At 40.1% G+C, this 21,095-nt stretch overlaps 1 protein-coding gene across 1 annotated transcript; it reads left to right on the plus strand.

Annotated features, from left to right (window-relative positions):
• Positions 1–16,180: 16,180 nt before the first annotated feature.
• Positions 16,181–16,915, plus strand: LOC141587540 (uncharacterized). The gene has a single exon (XM_074409014.1). The coding sequence runs from the start codon at positions 16,181–16,183 to the stop codon at positions 16,913–16,915; it is 735 nt and encodes a 244-aa protein (XP_074265115.1).
• The last annotated feature ends 4,180 nt before the right edge of the window (positions 16,916–21,095 follow it).

Raw genomic sequence — 21,095 nt, forward strand, 5'->3', positions numbered from 1 at the left:
CCCCCTCTTCCCCCTCCGCCTAAACGTCGTGTAACACCCCCATACTCCAAGTGCCTTACTAGGACCACTCAGGTATAAAGCTGTTACCATCTCGGTTCCCCGAGACAATATTAATCATAAGACAATAACGAAACAACATTTAAATAGTATAAGTTTAGTGAAAGAATACAAACCAAAACCAAATGCTCAAAATACGGGTTACATGTTCTCCAAAACAACTGTCTAATCAACTAAATAAAAATGTCTGATAACTACTAAAGCTACAGCGGAAGTCTCTATCATCTGAAGGTGACACATCCCAGCTAACCCATGTATCTCGACTCATACCTGCTCAACAACTGCTCACCATCCCCGAATGGATCACCACAGTTTTTAAAACAATAAACGGGGTCAGTACTAATCACACAATTTATATAACTCAACAAAACAACAAATAACACAGCTCAATCATCACAGATGTACTCCGAACTCCATCACAAACTCCACAATACTGACTACACACTAAAGTGTGTAGCCCTGCCAGAGTACCCATCGCAAAAGGTTACTCCTCGCCGCCAGTGGGGGACCGCATCCGTTCCCACCTAAGCCCCGCTCATCTCCGTCGAGCGATAAACCCAAATCCATTAATGTGCACATCCCTTCTGTGGCGGGTTCCACAGAAGGCGAATAATGGGCGTGAAGCCACTCTCGCAAGTGACTCCACTCAGCCAGGGACGCACCCCGAAGAACACAGACAGATACAATCAATCACAACTACTAAACAACAATCAGAACCAACAACGGTCACAATACTCGTATGATAATAATCAACAATCACAAATCACCACCAACACATTATGGGACTAATACTGAGTAGAGAAACCCTACCTGGAAAGCAACACAGTCAGACGATCTCAACAGCTGTTGTAACACCCCCATACTCCGAGTGCCTTACCAGGACCACTCAGGTATGAAGACATCACCATCTCGGTTGCCCGAGGTATGATAATCAAATAGACAAAACAGAAACAACATTTATTAAAAATACTTTAATGAATAAGTACAATCCTTGAAACCAAACTGAAAGTATAATACATTATTCCAAACTGTCTGAGCTCAACTGAAATGTAAATAAAACTAGACTACAGCGGAAGACTCTATCGTCACGTCGTGGCCATCCCAGCTATCCCCGTACTCATCCCTATACCTGCTCAATATCTGCTCACCATCCCCGAATGGATCACCGCAGGTTTACAAAACAACACCGGGGTCAGTACTAATCACACAATCAATATAGATAACAAAGAAGAAGACAAACAGACAATTTGAATCGCACACACACACACACACACACATCCAACCAACCGTCTCAATCATCGATCGTCCACTGGACCAGCCCGCCTGTGGGGACCGCACCGTTCCCACCTAAGCCCCGCTCATCGTACGAGCGATAACCCCGTCCATTAATGTGCACATCCCCTTCCGTGGCGGGTTCCACGAAGGGCGAACTAGGGCGTGAGATCACTCAAGTGACCCCACTCACCGAGAACGCATCTCGAGAACCATCAACAAACACAACCACAATCACAATCACAATTACAATCATCATATCAATCAACTAATTCGACATCACCAACATCCCATTATGGGACTAATACCGAGTAGGAAATCCTACCTGGAAAGCACAACACGCAGACGGTATCTACAGCTGTCTCAAAATGCCTCTTCTATGAACTCTCCTCCTACCATACAACACATAGATACTACTATTCAATTACTATTCATAAAAACCCCCAATTACTAAATTAGGGTTTCATCCACCCTATCAAAACATAATATAAATTATACTAAAAGCTTACCCTCGACGCAAGGAATCCAACGACGCGAACTACGATACAAACCGACCGTCTGAACTCCGGGAATTGTCAAGAACGCGATTAGGAAGAAGAACCAGTTGCTTTCTCTCTTAAACAGGTTTTAGGTTTTGGTAAAAGTGATTTAGAATAATGCCGAATATGTTTATATACCTTAATCGCGTAATTAACAAAACCCGAGAAAACACCCCCGATAAACCGGACACTCGATCGAGTACCTAAGGTACTCGAGTAGTCCCTACTCGATCGAGTGCCCTGACTACTCGATCGAGTGCCCAACAGGTCAGAAACTATTTATCTGCGCAACTTGCCCTTACTCGACAGAGTAAGGGCTACTCGATAGAGTACCCCCAAGACATATAAATACGGAGTATTACAGCTGTTATCAAAAGGCCTCCTCTACGAATCCTCCTCCTAACATAACATCACATATATCACTAACCACACAAAACTGATCAACTGTCGGACTCTCTATCCGGTCATCTCTCACATGGCACAAGATCAAAGGGCATCCCTTCCTCAGATAGGACTTCAAGGTTACAGCTGCAATCAACTTAACTTTGGGTTTGACCACAAACCCACGATAAGACACACTAACACCCTTAGGACCTCTCAAAGACACTTTCTTTTGATGACAGTCTATCTTAGCTTTGTACTTTCCCAACCAATCCATCCCGACTATCATCTCAAAACCGTCTAAAGGAAACTCTAGCAAGTCTGGTGTAGGTCAACTTGCCCAACTATCATAGATACATCCCTAAACAACCTCCCACATGATACAGACTCACCCGAAGGTATAAAAACTTTCTCACTTACAGACTCATATACCCTCAGACCCAACCGTTTAACATGACTCGAAGATACAAATGACTGAGACGCCCCCGAATCAAACAAAACAAAGGTATGAATACCGTTAACAAGAAAAGTACCAGTGATAACATGTGCGTCGTCCTCAGCTGCTTTCTTGTCCATCATAAATGACTTTCCATCGGTCTTCGTCCACCTCCCGGACAAGATCGATCTTGACGTGGTGGCTTAGCACCACCCCGATTGTTGTTGTTGTTCGCACTGGTTTCGATAAGAATTACCGCCATTGCGGTTACCTCCACCTGGTTGCTCGACCTCCCGGTTAGACCATGACCCGATCGGTCCGTTACTCGCATAACTCTGTGCCGGCCCCTGAGAATAGCTCCCCTGAGCCGATCTCTGAAAAGCTCCAGGTACACTCGTGCACTCATGTCTCTTGTGGCCTACACCGCCACAACCAAAGCAGGTCATCCCCCAACTACCACTACTGCTCCCACGGCCACGCCCAAAAGAATCCCCAGCACTGAACCCCGAGCCAGAAGAAAACGCTCTAGCCTGACTGTGGTTGCCTTTATTGTAGTTAGATTGGCCACCACCCTCACTCTCAGCCTTCCTTTTCTCACTGCCTCTCTCCCGGGCCATCTCCACCAACCTCTCAGCTCTCCCAGCCCTCTCATAAGCTTCCTTAACATCGGTAAGGACTCCCACGGGTAACTTTTCCATGATCCTGGGGGTCAACCCCCTCTCAAATATCAGTGCTAGGTTCTCCTCACTCAAACCCATGTCCTCGGCATATCTAGACTTCTCATTAAACTGCTTGTAGTACTCAGCAATCGACATATCAGATGTCATCCTAAACCCATCAAACTCTTCCCTCAGGTTACTCCTCACATGCTCATGTACAAACTCTCTCCTCATAGCCCTCCGGAACTCTTCCCAAGGTATAGCATGCAGACCCCGCTTCGTATACATATCTCTAGCACTCGCTTTCACCTTGTCCCACCACTCACCAGCCGCCTCCCTCAAGTAGAACGCAGCTTGTTCTACTTTCATCTCATCAGGACAATGTACCAGGTCCAGAATGTTCTCCATCTCACGATGCCAATTATCAAGAAGAATTGGCTCCCCGGTCTCCTTGTACTCTTTCGGGTTGAACCTCGCTATATAAAGACTGATATTAGAGTGATCAACCTCCTTATCCTTCCCCACTCTCTTTAGGGCCTCCGTAAGAGCATCTTGATGCTCCAACATCTTAACTATATCATCGATGTTCATGCTCTCAGCTCTCGCATACAAAGCAGTTTTCTTTGGCGGCATCTTGAAACTATATAAGAAAAGGTAGATATAAACATACATACTATATCCCAAAACACGAAAACAACCTGCCTGGAACCCACTCGATCGAGTGCCTAAACCTACTCGATCGAGTAGCGGCTACTCGATCGAGTGCCCCACGTACTCGATCGAGTGCCCCGACTTCAGACCCAAAACAGACCTTCTGATCTCTGACATACTCGACCGAGTATCACAGCCACTCGATCGAGTGACCCTTTACTCGATCGAGTGCCCTATGTACTCGATCGAGTACTCAAAAACACGATTTTGTTCATAAAAACGTCAAAACACCCACTCGATCGAGTCAGACCCACTCGATCAAGTACCTCACCTACTCGATCGAGTGCCCCCTACTCGATCGAGTCATGCTGACTCGTACATACTACCTGCATGTTATCTCTCATAACCCAACATACTATGCGACTTCATAATCTCAACATTGTAATATAACTAAGCATGCAATTCTACACAATTCCTCATTCAATCAACAAAATAAACTATTTCATGTTATCAAATGCCACATAATAAACAACCATCATGCTTCTTTATTCAAACCAACATATGTACACACCCCACCAAATTTTCAATCACAATTTCAATCTTCTACTCCCAACATCCAATAATTCACAACATACATCATTACGTTCACATAAGCTGACAAACACCACATACGACCTTGACACATACCCCCCATGTGACCAGTTCAAAATTGTAGGGCGAGTTCGCGACTTTAGGACGTCTCCCAAGCCTTTACATTAGCCCCTAAAACCTTTACCCCGGGTTCATTTTAATTGACTCCCTATGTTCATTAGATTCATTAGTTACATGTTTCAGGATCGTCTCTCTGATACCATTTTGTAACACCCCCATACTCCAAGTGCCTTACCAGGATCACTCAGGTATAAAGCTGTTACCATCTCGGTTCCCCAAGGCAATGATAATCATAAGACAATAACAAAACAACATTTAAATAGTATAAGTTTAGTGAAAGAATGCAAACCAAAACCAAATGCTCAAAATACGGGTTACATGTTCTCCAAAACAACTGTCTAATCAACTAAATAAAAATGTCTGACAACTACTAAAGCTACAGCGGAAGACTCTATCATCTGAAGGTGATACATCCCAGCTAGCCTATGTATCTCGACTCATACCTGCTCAACAACTGCTCACCATCCCCGAATGGATCACCACAGTTTTTAAAACAATAAACGGGGTCCGTACTAATCACACAATTTATATAACTCAACAAAACAACAAACAACACAGCTCAATCTTCACAGATGTACTCCGAACTCCATCACCAACTCCACAATACTGACTACACACTAAAGTGTGTAGCCCTGCCAGAGTACCCATCGCAACAGGTTACTCCTCGCCGCCAGTGGGAGACCGTAACCGTTCCCACCTAAGCCCCGCTCATCTCCGTCGAGCGATAAACCCAAATCCATAAATGTGCACATCCCTTCTATGACGGGTTCCACAGAAGGCGAATAATGGCGTGAAGCCACTCCCGCAAGTGACTCCACTCAGCCAGGGACGCACCCCGAAGAACACAGACATATACAATCAATCACAACTACTAAACAGCAATCAGAACCAACAACGGTCACAATACTCGTATGATAACAATCAACAATCACAAATCACCACCAACACATTATGGGACTAATACTGAGTAGGGAAACTCTACCTGGAAAGCAACACAGTCAGACGATCTCAACAGCTGTTATCAAAAGGCCTCCTCTACGAATCCTCTTCCTAACATAACATCATATATATCACTAACCACACAAAACTAACACAAATCCCCAATTCCCAAAATTAGGGTTTAACGAAACTTAATTAAATATAACAAATTTGGTACGTAGATCTTACCATCGACGCAAGAATCACAAAAATATGTAAAGAAAGAAGAATTCCGACTTTTCAAGCTCCGGGATTTGTCAATAATGCGAAGTACGTAGGTTGAAATCTCTTTTTAAAAGTAATTAGGTTTGTAAAAGCGTATTATGAAAGTGACGGAAGTGTTTATATATTAATTCGCATTATTAACAAAACCCGACAAAACATTACCCGTAAACCGGGCTACTCGATCGAGTAACTAACGTACTCGATCGAGTGCCGCCTACTCGATCGAGTACCAAGGCTACTCGATCGAGTACCCTACAGGTTAGAAACTATTTTAAATCGCAAAACACCCTTACTCGACAGAGTAAGGCCCACTCGATAGAGTACCCAGAGGCTCATAAAACCGTAGTATTACACGTCGTCCCATCATCCCTTTCCACTCTACGTCCACGCGCGGCATGAATGGAATTTTTAAACCCAAAGCCTTAGTCACCTCGCCAACCCTTTCCTCCTTACCCAAGTCCCCTCACCTTGCCCTTAAGGACGCAAACTGGAATCGTGCTATGCATGACGTATTTTCCGCATTACGGGAAAATCATACTTGGGACTTGGTACCTATGTCGGCTGATGCGTCAATTATTCGATGTATGTGGTTATTTCGTCACAAATTTAATGCAGATGGCTTCCTCCAATGTTATAAAGTTCGTCTTGTCGTTAATGGTAAGACACAACAGGTTGGGATCGACTACAATGAAACCTTCAGTCCTGTGGTAAAGTCCACCACAATACGGACAGTCCTCAGTCTCGCCATTTCCAGGTCTTGGCCAATTCACCAATTGGATGTCAAAAATACATTTTTACATGGTTACTTGGAAGAGACAATTTATATGTACCGGCCACCTGAGTTTGTCGACTCTTCTGCTCCTCATCATGTGTGCAAAATCCGTAAGTCTCTCTATGGTCTTAAGCAAGCACCGCGTGCTTGGTATCATCGCTTTACAACATTTATTTTGTCGTAGGGATTTACTAGCAGTAAGTGTGACTCGTCCTTATTTATTTACAAGACTCCTACTGCTACGGTTTATTTGTTATTATATGTTGATGATATCGTCATTACCGCATCAAATCTTGCGCTACTTCGCTCACTTATTGCTTGCCTCTCACAAGAATTTGCCATGTCTGACCTCAGAGCTCTTCATCATTTTCTGGGCATTTCGGTGAGTCGCACTTCTAACGTCTAGTTTTTATCTCAACATAATTATGCCAAGGATATTATTAGTCGGGATAAAATGGCTTCCTGTAAGCCGTGCACCACACCAGTCGAACCGGGTTCTAAACTAAGCGCTGATGACGGTCCCAAAGTTGAGGATCCTGCTCTTTATCGAAGCTTGGCCAGAGCACTTCAATATCTTACAATCACACGGCCTGACATCTCTTGCGCAGTCCAACAAGTATGTTTATTTATGCATGATCCTCGTGCCTCGCATTTTCAATTCTTTAAACGGATTATTCAGTATCTCCAAGGCATTACGGGTCACGGCCTCACAATTCGTCCCTCTCGTGCCCTTGCTCTAACTGCTTACTCTGATGCTGATTGGGCTGGTTGCCCCGATTCTCGACACTCTACCTCTTGCTATTGCGTCTTTCTGGGTGACAACTTGGTTTCCTGGTCCTCAAAACGTCAAGCAACAGTTTCTACTTTCTAGGTCCAGTGCCGAGGCTGAGTATCGCGGCGTTGCAAATGCCGTCGCAGAAACTAGTTGGCTTCGTAATCGTTTACTTGAGTTGCACGTCCCCCTGAAGCGCTCCACTATTGTCTTTTGCGATAACATATCCGTTGTCTACTTATCTGGTAATCCGGTCCAACATCAACGAACCAAACATGTCGAGCTTGATATCCATTTTGTTCGTGACAAAGTAAAAATTGATGAAGTTCGCGTCCTACATGTCCCATCTGAGTATCAATATGTTGACATCTTCACCAAGGGGCTGCCTCGTATTTTATTTAACCGGTTTCGAGCCAGTTTGAGCGTTCGTCCTCCTACCGCTCCAACTGCGGGGGCGTGTTAGTCAAATATTCTATGAATATTTGATATTGTATATTTATGTAAATTATCTCATAATATATTTTGTATCCTTAGTTAGCTTTGATTAGTCATGATATTCTCCTTGAATATAGGATTGTAATTAGGGATATCTTATTAATCTATTTGTATATATATGCTAACGAATGAGAATGAAACGCTCAAGGGATTACATATTATGACAAGGTAGATAAGGTTTATGTAGTAATGCCATGTTGGCAGCCAAGTCATGCCATGTTAGCAACTTAAACGTGCCATGTTGGCATTTAACACTAATTGTTGGGTTCCTTATGGTTGATGATGACATGCCCATTTGATTTGTGCTATCTTAGTTTACCTTTTCAGGTTTATTGATGTAATCAAGCATGGATTAAGAAGTGTTGAAGTTGTTATTCATCCCATTGTATTAAGTCAAGTGTCATCTAATGTACAAGTGAGAAAGTAGAGTATATTAGAGTAATAGAAACAGTCCAGACGACTGTTGCTTTCACGAGTAAACAGCTGCTTGGATTATTGCCACAACTCGTAAAACTTGAAGTCCCTTTTTATCTTTCAAAAGCCTTTCACGTGACTCTTATTTTTCAAAGATAAAATTCAGATTTTTATTAAGGAGATGGTCTTCAATAAAGAGTGGTTCTAATTATTATTTTCAAAATGTTTCCTCTTTATGCAAATTCAACCCTTTGGTTCTTTAAGAAAACAAAGAATGCTTTTTGCCATTTTGGTGCTAACTTGTCATCATGTGACTTGTCTTTTCTCTCTTTGTTTTCTGAATTTGCATGAGCTTTTAAGGATATCTTTCAAACCATCTTTCCCTATTCTTGCCTTTGCAAAAGAGCCCTCTTTGGTGCAAGCTTTGGGTGGTTGCAAATACCCTTCACATGTGAGGTCTTTGACCCTTCAAAACCCTAGCAACCTCCTCACCCATTTCCTCTATAAAAGGCGAGCCCCTCCTTCATAAATCCTTAAGACTTTTCTGAAATAATTTTTCCAACTTTGCAAATTGTTTTTAAAGCTTAAAAATCGTGTTTATTTGCAAAACCTTTAAAAGTCTTCAAGTTGTTACAGTCGTGGCTACTGTTACTTTATAATACTAAACTCTCTTGCTTAAGAATTGTTGATCTTGTAAAAGTTGTCCATCTCTATTCTTTGCTAAGAATATGTTAGTGGAAACTTGATCCTATAACATTCTAAGTGTGTTAGTAGAGTTTAGGACGGAGTAGTCTTTAACTCTTGGCAACCGGAGTAGGTTGCGAGTTAGCTTGTCATAAGAACGGAGTAGTTCTTGTACTAGCTTTACAACCGGAGTAGGTTGGTGTCTTTTATTGTAAGGGTCTTTTAGTTGTCGGAGTAGATCACTAAAAGAAAGCAATAAAAAGGTAGATTGGACGTAGGCACTTGAGTATTTGCCGAACCAATTCAAAAATCTTGTGTTCAATTGTTTTACTTTATTTCCGCTGCAATTTACTTTGTTTGTTTGTTTGTTTTGATTTGCTTAACCTCTGAAGTAACAGTTCATCATACTGTCACATTTGGTCTGCAATCGTATTCCACAAACTGAGATAAATAGCTACAGTCAGAACGATTGTTACTTTCATACTTCAGCAAACATTCATCGTGATACTTGTTTAAACTTTCAATATTATTCAAATTATCTTCTCATCTCTTTTGTCCTCGTAACTCACTTTAATTCAATAAAGTTGGAGTTATAAATTTTTAAATAGTACATAATTCACCCCCTCCCCCTCTTAGGTACTTGAATCCATAAACTCAACACTAATAATTGACGGTTTAATTTAGGGTTGATTAGTCATGGTTGGGAACAACTAATTGAGCTTAAGGGTACAATTAGTATTCTGTGATATGTGAGGCGGTGAGGGTACAACTTAGAAAAGTGAAAAGTTTAGGGGTAGAAGAGAGAAAAACCCTTTTAATTAAGGGTTTTTTCATGTATAACCCTTTTAATTATATTGCATCTAATAACATGTTTAAAAAGTTATTTCATGTTAGCTTGTTGTAGTCCACTTAATTAGGTTGGTATGGGATGCAAATCATGCAATAACTATGACAATTTACCTTACCTAAAAAGTCAAATAGTAAGATAATAATATGTACCGTTTATACTCCGTATTTGTTAGCCATCTTAGTTTGTTACTCCGTATATTTCATGTTATACTTAATGGTTCTTAATTGACCGAACTAGACTGAGTTGCTTAAGTGAACTGAATTAAGTTTAAAAGAACCGAATCTTAAAGATAGATTTAAGATCCTTTATTGTATCACATCTCATACCTCGTTGTCTTTTTATTTGGCGTTTCATATCGTTGAATTCATCATATTTAAGTTAACATGGATCATGGAACATGGATTTTTAATTTGCTTAGGGCTACTTAATGCGTGTTGTAAACACAAAGTCAAGGTGAAAATCTCACCTTCGGGATTTACTCCACCGTCCTCCTAGAAGTCTACATTTACTATAGTAAATATGGCAAATGTCTTTGGTGCATTTAATGTATACACACCGTATTACGTTGTATAAATACCGTACTCGATGAATGAGAAATTACACAACTTTCACTCTCAATCTTTCACTCTCAATCGTAATCTTTAACACGTTATTAGCACGAGCTTGCTCCGAATTCGCAAGGTATCATTTTCAAAATACTCGTAATAATTTAGCTCTTAGAATTTTTTTTTCAAAACAATTATATTACTAAATAATATTTTTAACATGGATCACCAATGTCATGGGATCACCACTATTTTAAGTTATATCTCAAATTCTAACATATATTTCATCACCGAACCTACTAATGACTTACCTATAAATATCCCTGTTGTTTGCCCGCAACCGCAACTACAACCACAACCACAACCACAACCGAGTGAACCATCGGTTGTTGCCCCACTTAATCAACACTTATCAAAACCGATCCGAACCAACCTCAATAGTCAAGTAGAGAGACAAACCAAAAAGTGTCACAAAACCCGCCAATTTTTTTCCCGAAAATATAGCGGGACCGTCTCGCTTGAAGAGAACAAGAGACGAACAAGTGTCCTCAGAGTCAACCGAATCAACCGACTCCATCCGCGACAAACGCCCCAATACTAATATTATTACTGAACCATCTACCCCTGCCGACGGCCTCTTAGGGCCACCTAGGCCCGCAACATCGGCCGAGAAACGTCAGATAACGACCACCATGTCAATCGTCTGAAAGTTTTCGAAATCGTTAGCCATGGTAGTAAATTTTTTTTTTTTTGATGATATTATGAAGGTTTTTATTTAATTGAGCATTTGGAATGAATCATTTTTTTTTATTTGTCTCTCAAAGAACAACGAGAGACTTAGAAAAATGGAGTTGCAATAATGTTTGAAATGAGGAAGAGAACAAAAAATGTCAGTAGTAGTATAGTAGCAAAAGTCATAGTTAGGTAGGGATAATAAATATATTTGTTGGGTATAATAAGTATAATATAAGTATTATAATTTGAAAATAGAAGTGTTATAGTTGCATGCCTATGTTAGTATTAATATCATATGTAGTATATATTAAGGGTCTAATATTCTTTTATATGTATTACATCTTGTTTCTAATTTTATTATGAAAGATTTATTTATTATCATATATATATATATATATATATATATATATATATATATATATATATATATATATATATATATATATATATATATATATATATATATATATATATATATGAATATCTCATTGATAATCGTAAACATTTTCTTTAAGTTTAATATTTTTTTTCCTTTAATATTATCACTATTACCACCGACGCTACAGTATTTTTAACCCCTATAAAATCTTCATAAACTCTATTATTTTACTTACTTCTTCCTTTATCCCAAATCTTCTTTCCTTATCCAAAATCACGAAAAAAATGGATAATAATAAGGATAAAATACCCGAAGACGAGCTCATGCGCTCTATTAAGAAAAATCTTCGTGAGTTAGAAACCCGGCTTAGTTGGTTAATGATAATAATAATTGTATTAGTTGCCTTTTTCGCTATGATTTTAGCTCATATTATGAATAATAAGTAAGTTTTATGCATATTTAGCTCTTGTTACATATTGTTTTTTTTTGGTGAAGGGTAAGTATATTAATAAAGAATAAGCTCCAACAATTACATATGCGTCCTATAGGATATAGACAACTAAGTACAAAAAACCGCAATCACTCTAATTTCCTACACTATCTATCCAGCCTTGGTCACTCTGCTTCAAAGTATGATGATTCCTCTTGCTCCATCGTTGCTTGATGCTATTGACAAGATTAGGAACAAGAAACTCAGGTCTAACAATCTGCCCATGTAGCCTTGCTATATTCCTAGCATGCCATATCTCATAAGTGAGGCAAACAAAGCAAGCACAAACAAACTTACGCTGCAATTTACTCCTTCCTCTACCAGAAGCATACCAATGATAAAAGGACTGCGGAGGAAAGCTAATTCTCAGTCTCTGTTGCAAAGACTACGATGCACTTGGTATCTTGAAGTCACAATTATAGAAAAGATGGCTATGAGTTTCAGGGGCATCTGCACACAGAAAGCATGTGTCATCCTGTCCAAAACCCATTCTAATGATCTTTTCACGAGTTAAGAGCCTCTGAAGTCTGCTTGCCCAATAGATAAAGGAAGTTTTAGGCAGGTTCAGGCTATTCCAGCACGCATACCTCCACTGAACTTTAGGACTTGGTGGCATTAACCATTTATAACCTCCAGCAACAGTATAGGGTTGAGAACTGTTAAGCCAAAGGTTATCAGTATAAGCATTCTTAAAAGTAGCATTAATTTGACTGATCTTCTTCCAAGACCAATTTGTAGTCCCGAGGTGCAACATAGTCTTTTGACTCTGGTCTTTCATATAAACATGATTAACCCAATGCACCCATAAGTGATCCTTTTTTGTAGCAAGCCACCAAGTATACTTCCCTAACAAAGCTTTATTCCACAATTTAGAATTCTTTATCCCAAGTCCCCCCTCTTCTTTGGGTTTGCAACAAGTATCTCAATGCACATTAGGAGCCCTAGAATAAGAGTCTTTTCCCTCCCATAGAAAAGTCCTACAAAGAGAGTCAATCCTTTTCATTACTCCATTAGGAATTAGGAAGATTGTTGCCCAATAAGAGTGCAAGGAGGTGAAGACAACATTCACTAGAACCAATCTCCTAGCATAAGAAAGATGTCTGGTACCCCAAGCACAAATCCTTGCCATGATTTTATCAGTAAGCTTGGCACAATCATTTTTGGTTAACTTTTTAGAAGAAATGGGGATACCAAGGTATTTGAATGGAAGAGTGCCTCTTTTGAACCCAGATATCTGAATGATATTGTCAATGACAGACCCAGTCACACCATTAAAGTAAATATTTGTTTTGTCATTGTTAAGGCAGAGCCCAGATGAAGCTGAGAAGGTGGCAAAACCCCTCAGCATCCACATAATTGCAGCTTCAGTACCTTTACAAAAAAGAAGGAGGTCATCTGCAAAAAGCAAGTGGTTGAGCTTGATATGTCCACACATAGGGTGATATCTAAACCCATCTTGGTTACCAACCACACCCATAATTCTTGAGAGATACTCCATACATAGGGTAAAGATTAGGGGAGAGAGGGGATCCCCTTGTCTTAACCCTCTTTTGCCTTTAAAGAAACCAAAAGAACTCCCATTAATAGCAAGGGAATAAGAAGGTGTAGTTATGCATACTATCACAAGCTTGATAAAGTTCTGAGGAAATTTCATTGTTGTGAGCATTTGTTCCACAAATCCCCATTCTACAGTATCATATGCCTTCATGAGGTCTATCTTAATGAGGCATCTGGGAGAGGCTGCCTTCCTATTATATAACCTCACCAGATCTTGGCAAATGAGCACATTATCCACAATATTTCGTCCTTTGATGAATGCTCCTTGACTACTACTAATGATGTTAGGAAGCACTTCACTTAGCCTATTGCATAGAATTTTGGCAATGCTTTTGTAGAGAATGTTACAACAGGCAATGGGTCGATATTCAAGCACAGAGACAGGATGTTTGACCTTAGGAATGAGTGTAATAGTAGTGGTATTGATTTGTTTAAGAAGTTTACCAGTAGAAAAGAAGTCCATAATTGCACTGATAACATCCTCACCCACCACCTCCCAGGCATCCTTGTAGAATTGACTTGAAAATCCATCAGGCCCAGGGGATTTTGTGGCTGGGATGGAAAAGATACTGCTTTTGATTTCCTCCCTCGACACAGACTTAAGTAAGGTCTGCTGATGCTGTGCATTAATAATATTACCAGTTCTGACAGTAGGGAAGTGCACAGGTGCTGTGCTCTTGCAAGTACCCAAGAGTGTCTCATAATAATTCAGGAAAGCATGCTCAACATCTTTGAAATTGGAGTGAAGGAGGCCATCTTTATCCTTTATTTGAAGTACTTTGTTTTGCATCTGTCTGGTATTGATTTGGGAATGAAAGAACTGGGTATTTTCATCACCTTCCTGCAGCCAATTGATTTTAGCCTTTTGACTCAAGAAGTTGTGATAAGCTTTACTAAGATGCCTGTAATCAACATATGCTTCCTGTTCTTCAGCAAGGATGACCAGGTTAGTAGGATCACGGTTCATCCTCTCCTGTAAGTTATCAAGTCTGAGTTTAGCAATGCCAACAGCTTTGCCTATATCAGAGTATCCATGTCTGTTTAACTCTCTCAATGGCTTCTTAAGAGCTTGCAGTTTTTTAACAACCTTGAACATTACAGTACCAGTAATAGGAGACTTCCAGTTCTCTTGTATCAGAGCTTTAAAGTTAGGGTCCTGCCCCCACATACAGAAATATCTGAAATGATGTTTTCTTTGAGGAACACCCCTCCTATAGAACAGGCAAGGATTGTGATCATACAATCCTTCAGGTAGAAAATAAGCATAGCATTCAGGGTACATTTGCATCCAGTCAGCATTAACCATGAATCTAACAAGACGAGAGAAAACCCTGGAATTAGGTTCATGCTTGTTGTTCCATGTAAAGAAAGCCCCCTGTCCCTTGATGTCTACCACTTCACAATAATCCACACATTCCCTAAAATCAGAGATCTCACTCCATAAGACAGGTCTTCCTTCTCTTTCATTAAAGTTAAGTAGACTGTTGAAGTCTCCACATATACTCCAGGCTCCATTATAATTGTCCTTGATATCCTTCAAATACCTCCATAATTCCCTCATATCAATTTCATCATTGTGACCATACACTAAAGTGAAGAGAAAACAATCACCAGAAGAAGTTTCTTCCACTCTGACAGTAATTTGTTGAGAAGACATGTGAACAAGGTTAACTGTGAAAATTGTATTGATCCAGATGATCCAGAGTCTCCCTCCTTGGTGATGACTGTAGTTATGAATCCCACTCCAATGTTGACCCAAAATAGCAAGAACTCCATCATAGTCATTACCCTTTATTTTATGCTCCACTAAACCATAAAGCCCTACTTTATTTTGATGTAAAAAACGCTTAATATCTAATTGTTTATGAAGCTTATTCATATCCCTCACGTTCTAGCTACCAATATTATCCATTTTGATGATTATCTGGTGATTCTCCCTGTCCTCCCGTCAGTTGTTTAGTAGGACTAGTGAGCACAACAGCATAGGAAGGACCTTGAGGTGCTAATGAGCCACCTATGGGTCCCTCTGTGTTGTGTTCCGGCCTCACAATTCTGGTGACAGCACTAACAGGAGTACGAACTGGTGGAGGTTCCTTAGTAGTCACAGGTGCAGTAGCAGTAGTCCCCTTAGTGGCCATAGCAACAGGTTTAACCACTGGCCTCCATACTTGTTACATATTGTTATTTATGCTTTTATATTAATTTTATTGCAATCTTTTGATTAAGCTGAATTATCTTCCTTTAAATAATCTTAAACTATGACCAATTTGAATTATAATAAATGAATAACGGGACCACTAACCGCAGTAAGTTAATAATGTTGAATTAATTAAGGTAGAAAACTTGAACATAACTATTCTTGTTTTCTAACAGATTTTTTTTTTACGTTACATAGAAAAATGTCTCACATTGCCAAAAGAGAATTCGATATTTTGATCTACTTGGGCAAAACTTCCTGCTATGGAAAGACGATGTCATAGCCCATTTGGGAGCCAAGGGCCTCGAACATACTGTTGAGGTAGGTAATTTTGGTACCTACCAAGAAAAGCAACATGCTCATATATTTATACGACATCATATGGATGAAGGGCTAAAAAATGAGTATTTGCGAATAAGAGACCCTTCTGAATTATGGGCTCGCCTTGAGGAAAGGTTTGGACATCAACAGTATGTCCTACTCCCTAAACTTCGCCATGAATGGGAAAACTTACGTTTCCAAGATTTTACTTCGGTAAACGAATATAATTCGGCCCTATTTCGCATTGCCTTACAATTGGAGTATTGTGGTCATGAAGTTAGCGACTTCACTAAAATCGAGAAAACATTCTCAACTATGGGCAAACGCAATATTGATTTTCAAAGACAATTAAGGCAAAGCAAAATTGAAAAATTCACTGACCTTATTGCAATACTTTTAGTCGCTGAACAAAATGACAATGTTTTGTTAAAAAACAACAATTTGAGGCCAAGTGGATCTATTGCAATACCCGAGGCAAATTTTGTTGCTAGAAGTGGGCGTGGACGCTGGATCAATAAGCGAGGACGCGGTAGAGGACGTGGTTCTGGCCTAAGTAGAGGTCAAAATACGTTTAAAAAACCACATTACGGAAAGCGGAATGCTTATTCCAAAAATATTGAAAAACCTAGAACTACATGTAATAAGTGTGGTCTAGGAGGACACAGGGCTCGCGCGTGTCGCACGCCAAAACACTTTGTTGACCTCTACCAGACATCCATCAGGCAAAGGAATAAAGGGCCTGAGGCACATTTTATTACTGATGCCATACCATTAACAACCAATATGCCAAAATGAAACATGGTTGAGACTGACATGCTTGAATCAGATATGATCGAAACAGCCAACTACTTTCTGGATGATGGCGTCGGGAGTAGTGGATTCAATATGACATATACTATGTAGAAAATATGTTACCTTTATTTTAAATCTTACTATGCATGCATGTTTACGATGTTTTTATTTCTTACCTCAAATAAATGTAATATATTAGTTTCCATTTTCATTGTATTCTAAACATAATTACTAAACAATATTAATAGTCTTTATTTTAATGTTTTAGATGTAACACCCCACGGTAATTGAAGAGGTCCAGTGATAGGCTTAAATGACTAGTGCTTAAAGGGATTGAAAGTACTACTCATATCAACAAAGTGCACTTTCTTTTATGGTCATCCATGCGAAAGAACTCCAAAGTTAAGCGTGCTTGACTGGGAGTAGTCTTAGGATGGGTGACCTCTCGGGAAGATTTAGGGATGCGCATGAGTGAGGACAAAATGCACGTAAAGGACCCGTATTGATCGTGGGCCATGTACACACTGGGAGCTATCATAAGTAACCGCTCCCACCCGGTTTGGGCGGGGTGTTACAAGTGGTATCGAGCAACCCTGCGACCGTGTGGTGATCGGAGGCGATTGTTATACGCTCCCGGAGGCAAGTGGTTATACGCTCCATTGTGATCACACACCTAGCGGGGGAGGATTCTGGATTAGCGGTTATGCTCCCAGGCGCAACGAGGACGCTGCGTTCTTCAAGTGGGGGTGACTGTAACACCCCACGGTAATTGAAGAGGTCCAGTGATAGGCTTAACTAACTAGTGCTTAAAGGGATTGGAAGTACTACTCATATCAATAAAGTGCACTTTCTTTTATGGTCATCCATGCGAAAAAAACTCCAAAGTTAAGCGTGCTTGACTGGGAGTAGTCTTAGGATGGGTGACCTCCTGGGAAGATTTCTGGGATGCGCATGAGTGAGGACAAAATGCACTGTAAAGGACCCGTGTTGATCTGTGGGCCATGTACACAACCTGGAGAGCTATCATAAGTAACCGCTCCCGACCCGGTTTGGGCCGGGGTGTTACATTAGATATGACAACCGATGCAGAAACATGCTTAATAGATAGCGGCACAACTCATACTATCTTGAAACAGCATAAATATTTCACTAAATTAATGCCAATTAAAGCATATGTGAATACTATATGCGGCAACGCTGAAATAATTGAAGGTTGTGGAAAGGCTATCATCGTACTCCCAATGGGAACAAGCATAACAATATATAAAGCGCTATACTCGAGCAAGTCGCAATGAAACCTGATCAGTTTCAAAGATATGCGACAAAATGGTTATCATATTGAAACCATGACAGAAAATTCTAAACAATACTTGTGCCTAACGATAATAAAATCGGGCAAGAAATGCATATCTGAGAAGATGCCATCATACTCTTCTGGTTTATATTATACACATATAAATCCCATTATCACTAGCATGATGTCATCAACAAAAATAAATGATGAGACCACATTCACTTTGTGGCATAATAGGTTAGGTCATCCAGGACCTGGCATGATGGCAAAAATCATTGAAAGTTCACTGGGGCACCCTTTAAAGAATGTCAGGGTAATAAAATCTAGTGATTTTCCTTGCAGTGCATGTTCACTGGGAAAATTTATTACAAGACCCTCGACAAACAAAATTAAGAATGAATCACCTGGATTCCTTGAAAGGATTCAAGGTGATATATGTGGTCCAATTAATCCACAATGTGGACCATTTCGATATTTCATGGTACTAATTGACGCATCTACGAGATGGTCATATGTAATGCTTCTTTCCACAAGGATTTTGCTCTTGCGAAATTACTTGCTCAGATAATCAGACTACGAACGCAATTTCCAGATCAGAATATTAAGAAAATTCGTCTGGATAATGCGGGGGAGTTTACTTCTTAAGCATTTAATGAGTATTGTATGTCGATTGGCATAGATGTTGAACACCCAGTAGCACACGTCCATACACAAAATGGACTGGCCGAGGCAATGATAAAAAGATTGCAGCAAACAGCTAGACCGCTACTAATGAAATCAAAATTACCAACATCGGCATGGGGACATGCTATTCTACATGCAGAAACCTTAACCGGTTAAGGCCTACCGCATATCATAAATTTTCCCCCTTACAACTGGTAACGGGACACCCACCAAATATATCACATTTAAGAACATTTGGTTGCTCTGTTTTTGTACCGATTTGTAACACCCCGGTTTATAAAAGAAGTCCTCGTCAAGACATTCTCTAATAAAACGGACTGTTACCATCTCGGTTTGCCGAGGTAGTGAATAACAAATTAAACTCCAAGGCAATTATATAATATTTTAACTTAATTATTACAAACCTCTTTTCAACTCGATTACAAGAACTGACATAAATAAAAGTGAAAGTCTTCTAGGTGATGATCTAGCCACTAAGTCGTCTGATCCAATGTCTCACGCCCATCAAGCTCCCGTCCTATCTCTTAAACCTGTCAAGTCTGCTCCCCATAAAACGGATCATCACAGGTGTTCACGAATACACAGGGTCAACCACGAGGTTGAGTAGGGAAAACATAATAAGTACGACAACAAAATGCATAACTTTATTTCCGATTCGTCACATACTCCACCTCTTCATATCAGGACACTCTGAATAATCTCCACACCGTATCACAAGACCCTGAATAATCTCCACACCATATCACAAGACCCTGAATAATCTCCATACCGTATCACAAGACCCTGAATAATCTCCATCTTTGTATCACAAGACTGAATAATCTCCATCTTCAGTATCACAAGACTGAATAATCTCCATCTTTGTATCACAAGACCTGAATAATCTCCATACTGTATCACAAGACCCTGAATAATCACACGCCATGTCACACAACATCCTTCCACTCCAATGCATATGAATGCTCAAAAGGAATTGATGCAACACGTTATATAAGTCAATTAAATGATGAATCATAAAATCATGCCAGTTATCCGATATTGTACTATCATACTCAATATGATCAATTCGGTCAATCACCTTTCCGAATATAAATGATAACGTAAATCAACCACGAATCCAACCAACACAATTCAACAACAACGTTATTAGGACAAGTGTATTTCCCCTACCTCAAGTGCCAGCAATTCCAATTAAGCAGTCCAGAAATAAAGCAATGAATTGATTATCGATCCTTCACGAATCCGCCACCTAAAACAATTATAATATTTATAATTACTAACTACTAAATATGGAGATCTCTCAATTAGAAGTCTTCCGAAATACAATCCGACATCAACTTATGTCCGATCGATAATTAAAATAACCCGATTAGTATTTGACCCAACTTTCCCAAAATAGAAAGTTATTAAGGTATAATCTCTTAAAGTGGAAACCTTCCCAATATAGTAACTTTTCTCTTTTAACAACCCGACTCAAAACCCGACTTGAATTATTAATGTCAAAGGAATAATCTATTTAAGTGACTCGGGATTTAATTAAATAGCTCATATGATAAATAAAGATTAAACGAATTATACAATATATAAATACCCGCATCAATCCTTAAACAACTCAAACAATCCCGACTCAAACCCGTCTCTAATTATATTAAATAATTCGGGATTAAATTAACAACATTATTTAAAAGACTCGGAACTTCTATTAATTAATTAAGAATACGATTCATTCCCGAGTTCTAGTGATTAAACTATGAACTAAACAACCCGTCATCAACACACTCCCTTCACACGCTCGCCCGACCACCACGGGCCACCACTTGGCCGTGTGCCCACCGGCCCACACACCTACTCGACCTCAACACCAATGACCACCCCCCTCAGGGTCGTCGGCCGCCGGCGAGGTGAACCACGGCCGCCATTTGGCCTGGTTCACCACCACGCATCACCAACACTCGTGTTTCTCCTCCTGCAACCGCCGCAACAATCACCCACGTCCTGTCAACCTACCACGAACCTATTCGTCGTCAGCCCATGCACCCAGAAACCGTAGCACCACCGTGTCGACCTCCCCCTAGTCCACGGTGGTGCCACCTAACCCATACCTGTCTAAACACCATAAAACCCAGATTCTAAACTCGTTTAACCACCCCAATCGTTGCTACCTCTCTCTGCCCCTACAACCACCTACGACCACCCTAACCACCA

This window comes from Silene latifolia, chromosome 6 (genome assembly GCF_048544455.1).
Source record: "Silene latifolia isolate original U9 population chromosome 6, ASM4854445v1, whole genome shotgun sequence".
NCBI lineage: Eukaryota > Viridiplantae > Streptophyta > Magnoliopsida > Caryophyllales > Caryophyllaceae > Silene > Silene latifolia.